The following is an 11,899-nucleotide window of genomic DNA, read 5'->3' on the forward strand; positions in this document are numbered from 1 at the left end:
ATTTGTGTTTGGAAGAAATGTTCTGTAGACATCTGTTTAGTCCATTTGATTCAAAACATCAGTTAGGTTTATTATTTCTCTGATTATCTTTTGTCTAAATGACCTGTTGATTGATAAGATTGCAGTGTTACAATCCCACACTATTAATGTGTGAGGTTGAATGTACAATTTAAGCTTTAATAATGTTTTCCTTACAAATGTAGGTGCCCATACATTTGGGGCATAGATTTCAGAATTGAGATGTCCTTTTGGTGAATTTTTCCTTTGATGAATTTGAAGTGTCCTTCTCTGTTTCTTTCACTTAATTTTGATTGAAAGTCTATCTCATTAGATATTAGAATGGCTGTTCCAGCTTGCTTCTTGAGTCAGTTTTCCCGGAAAAAGTTTTTCTGGTCTTTTACTCTGGGGACTTTTCTATCTTTATTGTTGAGATATGTTTCTTGCAATAGAATGTTGGGTGCTGTTTTCACATCAATTCTGTCAGTCTGTATCTTTTAATTGGGTAATTGATTCCATTAATGTTGACATATATTAATAAATAGTGACTCTTAGTTCCTGTTGTTCTTAAGTTGGTGGTATTAGTGTACTTGCATATGTACATGTGCATGTGTGCGTATATGTACTTTTCTTGCTTTGTTTTTGCTGGTATGTAATTATTTATTTCTTCTGATTTTATAGTGTCATTATATTCCTTGGGGTGCAGTTTTCATTCTAATATTTTTGTAGATTTGTGGATAGATATTAATTAAATTTTGTTTTGTCTTAAATTATCTTGGTTCCTTTTTCTTTGGTGATTGACAGTTTTGCTGGTTTTAGTAATCTAGGTTGGCATGTGTGAGTTTTTTGAGTCTGCAAGAAATCTGTGTAGTCTCTTTTATCTTTTATAGTCTCTGTTGAAACATGTCAGGTGTAATTCTGATAGGTCTCCCTTTATATGATGCCTGGACTTTTCCCCTTACAGCTTTTAATATCCTATCTATGTTCTGTACATTTAGAGTTTTGATTATTGGGTGGTGGATGGTTTTCTTTTCTGGTCCAATCTAATTGGTTTTCTGTATGCTTCATGTATGTTTATAGGCACCTCTTTCATTAGGTTGAGAAAGTTTTCTTCTAAGAAAGTTTTCTTTCTAATATTGTTGAAAATATTTTTCTGGTCCTTGGAACTGAGACTCTTTCCCCTCTTCTATTTCTATTATTCTTAGGTTAGTTTAACATTTTTTAGCTGGTATTCAGTTTTTTATATTGTATCTTCTACATGTGAAATGCCATCTTCCATCTCTTGTATTCTGTTGTTCCTGTTCTCTTCTCTGGGTTTTCTATCTCCAATATTCTCTCAGTTTGTGTTTTATTTATTGCTTCTATTTTCATTTTCAGGTCTTGGACAGTTTTATTTACTTCCTTTCCATGTTTAATTGAATTTTTTAAATTTCTTTTGGGGATTTATGTTTATTCTCTTTAAAGGCCTCTACCTGTTTGATTGTATTTTCCTGTACTTCTTTAAACAATTTGTTCATTTTCTTCTTAAAAACCTCTATTATCTTTATAAGATTGGATTTGTGATTATTTTATTGTGCTTTGGTTGTTAGGATATCCAGGCCTTGCTGTAGTAGGATAGCTGTGCTCTAAAGTTGTCACACTGACCTTGCTTTTGTGGATTGTGTTGCTATGCTGGCCTTTAGCCATCTACTTGTCCTTGGATGTTTCTGTTGTAACAGGTATGGGGGCGGTGCTAATCTTGATGATCCTGGTGTGGATGGGCTTGTTTGTGTATCTTTGGGCTGGATAATAGAACTCAGGGTGCATTGCAAGTCTTCTAGCAGTTATGTGTGCCCCTGGGGACAAGGTTGTAAGGTGATTGGGGTGGAGAAGGCAGGCAGAGAGGTGGTGGAACAGTGGAGCTCCAGGTGATAATATGCTGCTCTAGACAGCTGGACATGCCCCAGAAGACTATGGGCAGGGGACAGAGGGATGGATACAGGGCTAAAATATAAACTCCATGGTTCTGTATAAGCAGGTCTGATGAAGGTGACTGGAGAGGTGGCTGGACAGTGAAGGTCTGGGGGACAGCAGTCCATCCAAGGCAGTTTGGTATGCCCCAGAGGACTGAGGGTGGGTGCAGGGGAATGTTTGCATGGAGGAAATCTAACCTACATGCTTCTGAATCAGCAGGTCTGATCACTACCAGGTTTTAATTCACTCATTCAGTTTTTTTAATGTATCAAAATAAAATATAATAAAATTAAAACAAAAACTCACATTAAAGTTGAGCAAGTCAAACCAACAGAAAGAAAAGAGCCCAATAGTAAGCATGATAATCAGGGTCCTATTTGTTCACACATGGAGGAATCTCCAAATAACATTAAACTGCAGACAGAAGGCTTGGTGCAGATCCATGTGGGACCTCCATGCTGCATCAGTCTCTGTGTGTTTATATAAGCTTTGTTCGTGTTGATTTCCAGGGCCTTGTTTTCTTGGTATCTTTGATTCCACCAGCTCTTGAACTCTTTCTGCCTCAACTTCCATGGTGGTCCCTGAGCTCTGAAGTGAGCAAGTTGATAAAGACCTTAAATTTAGGCCTTAGTGTTACAAGGTCTTTTACTCTGTACATAGTGTCTGTCTGTGAGTCTGTATATGTGTTCCCATCTGCTGCAGGAAGATGATTCTCTGATGGCAAATGAGCAAAGCACTCATTTAGGAGTATGGTAAAATATCATTAGGAATAATTTTCTCACTACATATTTTTTTCTTTTTTGAGACCAGTATTATTTGATTTTATTCTAAGTCTCTAGGTTGTCTTTACTCAATTTCTTTTTTTTTTTTTTTGTCTCAATTTCTTATTCACCCAAGCAGTGTCAGATATGGGATACATCTCATGAAGTGACCTTTAAGTCAAATCAGTCATTGGTTGGTTACTCCCACAAGTTTTGTAACAGCATTGCCCCAGCAAATCTTGTAGACAGTATACAACTGTAGATGAAAGATTTCTGTCTGGCTTGGTATTTACATTTCTCTTAGTCTTGGCAACAGCCTGAATTATAACTTCAATGGTTTCCAAACTATATAAAGTTCTGTAAGAATGAATGAAGGTATTGAAAGTCCTATATAAATTCCAAAGACCTGTTTATTCATATATTGTTTAATTTACTTATTTTAATTACATTCTATGTAACACTATATAAAGTGTTTTGTGGGTTTAAGTGTGTTTACTTTAATGCATGTTGAAAAACAGAAGTTATCTCCCAAACTCTGTTTAGTATCTGCTAATTGTACATAAGAAACATTTCCACTGAGAGCACTCTCCCAAGCAATTTTCTGTGCTAACACACCTGGGAGAAGGATAAATGAATGGTCTTGTTGAAAATGTGTCTTCAATACTTGAAGCTACATACAGCAAGCATACAGTAGTATACTCACAAACTATGGTTGTTACTTTCTACTACTGGCTGCCTGATGTAGGTTCTATGGCACTTGTGTCAACTATAAATGTAAGTTATGAGATTCATGATTGATTATGTACCTGTGGAAAACAGTTTCTCTGTTCTCTAAAATATGAAAGATTTAAATGAATTTTTACATAATTCCACTCCAGTGGAAAATATAAAAACAAGATGAGATAAATAACATTTTGTTTTCAAAAGTCATGAGGTCTTAGAGAAGGTAGAAACATCTATGGATAGTTGCCTCAATTACATAAATGAATGTTATACAATATTTCACCCCAGGAAATCTCTAAACTTAGAAATACTTTGTTCAGTAGTTTTAGAAACAACTAGTTTCCTCTTTGATTTTTTTCTCAGTCTTTTATCTTAAATTTGTATAAACTTGAGCAATATAATTTTTGACATGTACTGAGTATTTGAACAAAGTGTTCAGTCTTTATTTAATTGTTAAAGTATATCATAGGAATCAGTTTTGAGTAAATAATCAAAGTTTCTATGATAGATTCACCATATGAATGGGTAGGTATAGTGGTGTGTGTGTGTGTGTGAGAGAGAGAGAGAGAGACAGAGACAGAGAGACAGAGAGACAGAGAGAAAGAGACAGAGAGAGACAGAGAGAAAGAGACAGAGAGAGACAGAGAGACAAAGAGGCATAAATTTCATTTATAGGTTTTAGGGTCAGACAAAAAAATGATTAATGTGTTTGTCCTTTAATTCTGTACACATCTAATAAATGTTGTAAGGTAAATTAAGTTAAATAGCATGTGATGAAAATGAAGTATGACTGAGAGACACCAGAATAAACAGATGCACTGGTGTTCAAAGATTCCAAATGAATGCAGTCTAGAAATCATTAAAATGATGAAATTTGTGAGAAAATAGATTTCTGTAGAGATATAAAATAGAATGTTACCTAAAGCAGAAGATATGAAATAGATAAGATAACAAGCAAAATTAAATAAATATGAGCATGAAATGTAAAGGATGGGATATTATGATACAATTAAAGGACATAGATGTATTTCAAAGTAAACTGCAAGTCAGGAGAATCTGTGTGGTTGCTAAATAAATATCAAAAGAAATGAAATGGCCAAGGATTATTCCTGCATTTGGCAGTCAAAACTAAGCTTATACAATATGAACAACATTTGTATAATACAAAATAAATTAAGATGCCAACAGAATAGTGGAGAGATCACCACTCTTAAATTCCATTATGGTAAACTCTAGGAGGATTTATAGTATTAAATACCCTTTAAAAAGCTTTAAGAACAGTCAGTGGCTGACCAAATTAAATGTGAATATAAAAATGCTAAATAAATAGACAATATACATCTTACATTGTAATTAATAGCATGTGAAAACAAATTATTAAATTTTTAAACAAAGTGAAATTCTTTGTATGTGAGGTGGTAGGTAGGTGTGTGTGTGTGTGTGTGTGTGTGCGTGTGTGTGTGTGTGTGAGAGAGAGAGAGAGAGAGAGAGAGAGAGAGAGAGAGAGAGAGAGAGAGAGAGAATGTGTATGTACATGTGGAAGACAAAGGGCAACCTATAATGTTGTTCTTTAAAAGCTGTATACCTTGCTTTATGAGTTAGGGTCTCTCACTGACCTGGGGTTCAACAATTAGCCTGGAGTGGCTGGCCAGAAAGTCTCATGGATCTTTGTTTTTCTACTATCCCAGTGCTGAGATTAGAAGTACACACCACCACACTCAGCCTTTTGGAACACTTGTACTGAGTACTAAACTTGAATCCTAACTATGCTTGCATGGCAAGCTCTTACTAAGCTATCTCCACAGCCCACTGTAATTTATTTCACATTCCATTTTCAATTGTAAAAGAAATTAGGTCAATATTTTTCTCAATTCAAATTGTTTTAAAATAGAATTCTGAATGATGTCAGCTAAATGACGTATTTATGTGTCACCCTCATTCATGAAACGTACCTACGTTACTAGTGTTGTTATTTTACAATTCCAGATAATTGTATTAAGTTTTTATCTATAAGGAACATTACAAATAACAGACCCAAGTGGCATAGTAACACAGAGTGTTGGGACACAGATTAGAAAATTAAGAACTTGTTTGTATATTGTTCTTCTCTTTCAGGTGTGAAGCACATGTCATAATAGCCTAAATCTCCATTCAGGTGGGACTATTCAAGTAAAGATTTAAGATGGTATGGAAGTGACAAAATAATTTACTAATTCATCTACTAAAATTACTAAAATATTAACTTACTAATCAGTTGGTGGTCTTATACTACCCAGATCACATTCTTAAGGTACCAAAATACAGTTTTTACTTTCTCTTCTTCATGAAATTGTCAAAAGTGATTTGTCAGCCTAAAACTGTTGATGAGTAAACTATGAATACTTTCTTTCAGTTGTGTGCAAGCCCATCAAGAGTATGAAGAGTGACATTAATTTTACTTAAATACTAATGAAATTTTAGATGCCATATTTAGGTAGTTAACTATTTATTTACTCTAATCTGCTAATAATTAGAGAGGCCTAAATACTAAACTAATTAATGTCTTAAATGACATGGTAAGACATTGAAACTATAAATTCCTAATTTCAAGAGTCCGTAGAAAACACATGTTGGTTTTCAAAAGTTCTCGGTGTTTAATTGAGATGCTTATGGTTTTCCTGATGCCAATTAACTACAGTTTAAAAACGTATTTGAAATGTGTTGAATTAGACACTGGGAACTGTGCTAACTCCTTCTTCATTAGAGTATATTAACTTGTAAATCAGACATTTGAAAATGACATTCCATATAATCTACTTTGGTTACATACATCCTCCCTATTATTTTTCCTACCTCCTCCTTCTCCCTCCTGTATAACTAGTTCTTTATTTACTGTCATATGGTCTTTTACTATATTGCACATATTTTTAAAATCATACATAGTTTGTATCTATATAACCAGCTTATTTCACTCAACACAAGCATTTCTAGCTTCATGCATTTCCTATGATGATATAATTTTCTTTTTCTTTAATACTGAGTTAAAATTTTTATAAATCTACTCTCTTTTATTGGTGTATATTTTTGCTTTTGACACAGTGCCATTCAGTTTTGTCATTATAAATTATGACTGTAGTTTAAAGCAGGTAGTGTGACATTCCTATTGTTGCTCTTCTTGCTTACGAATGCTTTGGCAATTTCATTTTCCACAGGAATTTGGAGACTGCTATTTCTATTCCTGTGAAAAAATCTCATTGGAACCTAATGTGTATTGTATTGAATTTTTATATTGCTTTTGGTGACACACCACTTTAATACCATAAATCCTGCTGACCTGACAAACATGAAAATTCTTTCTACCTTTTACTGTATTCTAAAGTTTCTTTCTTCACTTCTTGAAGTTTCTATTGTAAAGATCTTTAATTTCTTTGGTTAAGTTTATATCTAGGTAATTCTTTGAATGTTATCTCTTTTTTGTTTCTTTTTTGTGACTTTTTTTGGTTTTGTGGGGTTTTTTGGTTGTTGTTTTTTTATAGAAAATCTAATGTGGAGAATGCCACATAGAAGTAGCATTCTACCTTTAATTCCAGTTTGGAGATGGGATCTCCAGAAATATCTAACTAGGGATAGTAACCATATTAACTAGCTCTAAGTTTGATTGGGAGACTGTCTCTTAATTAAAATGATAAAACAATGATCAAGAATGATTTTTTTATATCAAACCTCTTCTTCCACCCTCACACGCCTGTGCGTGTACAGTCTTACACTACACACCTATGCATCTATACACATTTGAACATCCCTGTATACACACACAAAGAGAGAGGCGGTTGAAAAATTTTTAAAAAGGTTAATATTTTCTGCATGTTCAGGTTGCATTGTTCTACATTTTTATAGAGTTTATCATATGCAAATTTTTCTGGTGGTATCTTTAGGACTTTATAATTATGGGATCCTGTTATCTGAAAAATAGTTTGATTATTTTCTATTTCCCATTTGTATACTGTTTTGTATTATCTTTTCTTTACTTATCTGGCCAAGATTTCAACCACAATGTTCAAAGTGACAGAAAAGTCTTCTTTTATATCTTGTATTGTGGAAGATGCTTTCAGATTTTCCAAGTTTAGTATAAGTTTAGTATTACATATTTGCCACATTATAGCTTTTTTTATTTGGTTGAAATAATGTATAGTATTCTTGGTTCCCTTTGTAAGTGTATTACTAAGAGACATTATGTTTTTCTCAAAATAATTTTATGCATTTATTGTGACAATGATGTGATTCCTACCCTTTATTTGTGCTTATATGTCATATTATATTGATTAGTTTATATGTTGAACCATCTTAAGTTTCCTACAGTGAATCCTACTTGACCATGATGTTTGTATTTCCTCCTTTTTGGTTTGTTCTGAGCCTGTTTGAGTATCAGGGTATTGCTAGATTCACATGAAACATGTTTCACTCTTCCTTCATTTCTCCTTAGTTAAATACTTTGAAAAACATTGGAAATGGTTTTTCTCTTAAGATATTCAAGAATTTATCAATAAATAAATTTAGTCTTGGTCTTTATTATGTTGGCAGATTTACTGTTTTATTCTCACTTTTATTGACCACTTTAGTTTTTTCATTTTCGATCTTACTTCAGCTTTATTTGTTCATGGATTTGCTTTGGATTTCTTGTAGGTTTTTCAAATTTATAGGAGATTGCATTTTTGCCTATTTTTATTATCCCTTTTCTTTTAATAATGTTGATATTTGTAGTTCTTGTTTACTTAAACCCTTTATATGCCTTAATAGGTAATTTATTTAGAGCACATTTGTATTTGTTTAAATGCAGACCAATAACAGCTATAATCTCATAACAGCTTTTGTTCTGTCCCTTTGGCTAATGTTATATTGTATTTGTTTTTTCATGTAACTTTAGGTAAAAATTAATTTACTTCCTAAATTCTTCAATAATAACACTCATCATTTAAAGATACATTGTTTAGTTTTATACATGTTTTATACATTTTCTGCAGATTCTATAATCTGTTGATCTGTATTATATTCCATTATAATCCCATAATATACAAGAGATTAATTCATTTTTAATTTATTTACATGCTGCTGGTTAATGGTGGTGCATGTCTTTCGTCCCAATATTCATGAGGCAGAGGCAGACAGGTCTCTCAGTTTGATGCCAGCCAGGGCTACAAAGAAAGTTTCAGAACATCCAGGGTTACATGGAAAAACCTTTTCTTAGTTGTGGTAGGGGGAAGTAAAAAAATAAACAAACAAACAAACAACATCAACAAAAAGGCATGCTATTTTACTGTTTGATTTAATTAGAGTGTGTCTTTAGTGGGTTGTTTACCTGAAAGATCTGTTTATTATTGATAATGTAGTCACCTACTGTTATGTTAGAATCTGTTCATCTCAGTACTCCTTACTGAAATTGGATATGCTAACGTTTCTTGTATGATTCATTACTCATGAAATTTAGGCACTCCTGTTGGATTGTCTCTTTTATTAATACAAAGGTCTCCTCTTTATCACTAATACTATTTGCTTTTAGAATCCATTTTTCTTGTAATTTCACTTTTATTCTGTTTGCCTTTGCAAATGGGATGTGTTTGTTTGTTTGGGTTTTACATGCTATGAATAATTGCTTCCTGTATCTCATTCTAGTCTGGTAGTCTCTGCCTTTTAATTGGAAGATTGAGATATTAACTCTTACTTAATTCTGAAAGGTATATATGACTTCCTATTATGTTTTAATTTGTGTAGTGTTTGGTTCTTCTTTACTTCTTTGGTTCTGTAATCTTTATACTAATATTTATTACCTTACCACTGAGATGCATTCTTTTCAGTACATTCACAGTCATGAGATTTTTGTTGTGTTTGTTTGTTTGTTTGTTTGTTTGTTTTAATCTGTGGGTAGAATTCTTGAAAGACTCTTCTGTAGCAGGTTTAGGGTTAGGGTTAGAGTTAGGTGGCTTCATGATCAGACATTTCTTTAGTGTTTATCGTGGATTGTTTGTACTTTACTTATGAAGAATAATTAGCTATTCTGGATAGAGTATCCTAATATGGCAGAAATTTTCGTTAAGGAATTGAAGTACAGCATGCCATACTCTTGGCTTTTAGAGTTTATATTATTAAAGGTAGAGTTTGTCTTCTAATTTTTCCTATTACCTAATTTATGCCTATGTGTACCCCTATGGGGGTGTGTCCACACAAGTACAGAAATGGGTATTTTATTCTCTGGAGCTGGAGATGCAGGTAGTTGTGTTACACTCATTGTGGGTACTGGGAATACATATTTGGATTTCTAGAAAACAGTAAGCACTCTCCAGATCCCAACAACAACCAACTACTGTTGTTTTATGAATTTATCTTTGTATGTGACTGGCACTTCTCTCAGTTTTCAATAATTTTTCTTTATTTTATGTATCTATTGTTTTAAATTAACGTGCCACTTCTAAACTGTAGGTAAAATGAATCAAAGGAGAATGGCTGTAACCAATGAAAGCCACCCAAAAGAATTCATCCTACTGGGCTTTGCTGACCATCCTTGGCTGGAACTCCCTCTCTTTGTTACTCTTCTGATAACATACCCCATGGCTTTGATGGGAAACATCGCCATCATTCTGGTGTCCACCTTAGACCCTCGGCTCCACAGCCCCATGTATTTTTTTCTCACAAATCTCTCCTTTCTGGACATGTGCTACACCACAAGCATTGTGCCTCAGATGCTGTTTAACCTAGGAAGCTCCAGAAAAACCATTAGTTACATTGGGTGTGTTGTTCAACTTTATGTCTTCCACATAATGGGAGGCACAGAATGTCTGCTTTTGGCTATCATGTCTTTTGATCGATATGTGGCTATCTGCAGACCTCTCCACTACACTGTAATCATGAATCAGCGAGTCTGTATTTTGTTAGTGTCTATTATGTGGCTTACTGGGGTGGTCTTTGCTTTTTCTGAGGCTACACTTACATTACAACTGCCATTGTGTGGCATACATAAGCTGGATCATTTATTGTGTGAAATCCCAGTTCTCATTAAAACTGCCTGTGGTGAAAAAGAGTCTAATGAGCTAGCACTTTCTGTGGTGTGCATTTTTATCCTGGCTGTTCCTCTGTGCTTAATTCTTGCTTCTTATGTTAATATTGGATGTGCAGTACTTAGAATTAAATCTTCTGAAGGAAGGAGAAAAGCCTTTGGGACATGTTCTTCTCATCTCATTGTAGTTTCTTTATTTTATGGTCCAGCCATTAGCATGTACCTTCAGCCTTCTTCATCCATCACAAGGGACCAACCCAAGTTCATGGCTCTCTTTTATGCAGTGATAACTCCTACACTGAATCCCTTCATCTATACCTTAAGGAACAAGGATGTAAAGGGTGCCTTAAAAAAGCTACTGAGAAGCATTTTCAGTTCAAAGTGAAATTTCTTTGATATTAAAACTAATAATTGCCGGGCAGTGGTGGCGCACACCTTTAATCCCAGCACTTGGGAGGCAGAGGCAGGTGGAATTTTGAGTTAGAGGCCAGCCTGGTCTACAGAGTGAGTTCCAGGACAGCCAGGGCTACACAGAGTAACCCTGTCTTGAAAAAAAAAAAAAAAACAAAACAAAACAAAAAAAAAACCCTAATAATTGTAGTAATTTTCTATCGGCTTCTCTAATAATTGTCATATATTCCAGGTCCACAGAATATGGCCTTCTTGCCAGACTTTTCTCATTTCTAGTATTACAGCATTGTGAGTTTAGTTTATGAATTAGAATAAAGTGTTTGCTGTTTTAATAAAGAATTTCTAATGATATATTAAAATATACAAATAGACAAAAACTATGTGTAAATGATTAATTCTTTTAAAACATAGCTAGTATAAGTCTTGAATCAATGAGAAAAAAAGGAAGTAACATTATTAATAAAGAACAGTCTGGAAACATTTCTGAGAGTAAACTGTGCCTTTGAAATTTGGCATGAATCAATAATAAAAAATATTTTTCTGATGTGAAATAAGTGAATTACATCAATAAACAATGAGTGTATTTTTGATGACGTTTACTTTAGAGTCAAATGATACTCAAAATATGTTTTATTAAAAATTGAAATTTCTACAATTGAGTTTTCAAATCTATACCCCCAAACTTAAAACTATCACATAAAATTTTTTGCAATTTATGAAAGAAAATTTATTAATTTGATGTTGAAAATTTGTTATTTAATAAGCCATTTTTGGTGGAGCAAGTGTCAGCTTTTTGTTACATTGATCTGACCTGGAAAGAGAGAGAAAGCAAGACAGAGGAGAAGAGAGGGAATGAAAGAAAGCAACTATAATCTTCAAGGTTTATGTCTCTGTGACCCATCTAGGCCCCACCTACCAAAAGTTCAACTTCACAAAAGAGTAACATATCAACTGTATCCCAAATATCCAATCACAGGAGTCATAGGGTAAGCATTTTATATCAAGCCATAACATAAAGGAATCTTTG

At 33.6% G+C, this 11,899-nt stretch overlaps 1 protein-coding gene across 2 annotated transcripts; it reads left to right on the forward strand.

Annotated features, from left to right (window-relative positions):
• Positions 1–3,369: 3,369 nt before the first annotated feature.
• Positions 3,370–11,445, forward strand: LOC117724788 (olfactory receptor 2B11-like). 2 transcript variants are annotated; one of them, XM_076916939.1, is made up of 3 exons: positions 3,370–3,485; positions 5,550–5,724; positions 9,888–11,445. In XM_076916939.1, exon 3 carries the CDS (start codon positions 9,893–9,895, stop codon positions 10,844–10,846), a length of 954 nt encoding a protein of 317 aa, XP_076773054.1. In that variant the 5' UTR covers positions 3,370–3,485; positions 5,550–5,724; positions 9,888–9,892; the 3' UTR covers positions 10,847–11,445. The 2 variants fall into 2 exon arrangements, with proteins under 2 accessions (XP_076773054.1, XP_034380600.2); XM_034524709.2 differs by having other exon boundaries at positions 5,550–5,619.
• Positions 11,446–11,899: the final 454 nt, after the last annotated feature.

Source organism: Arvicanthis niloticus, chromosome 20, assembly GCF_011762505.2.
Source record: "Arvicanthis niloticus isolate mArvNil1 chromosome 20, mArvNil1.pat.X, whole genome shotgun sequence".
NCBI classification, from domain to species: Eukaryota; Metazoa; Chordata; class Mammalia; order Rodentia; family Muridae; genus Arvicanthis; species Arvicanthis niloticus.

Excerpts from the sequence above, each read along its gene's own strand:
- LOC117724788 (XM_076916939.1), top strand. The coding sequence starts at position 9,893 with ATGAATCAAAGGAGAATGGCTGTAACCAATGAAAGCCACCCAAAAGAA.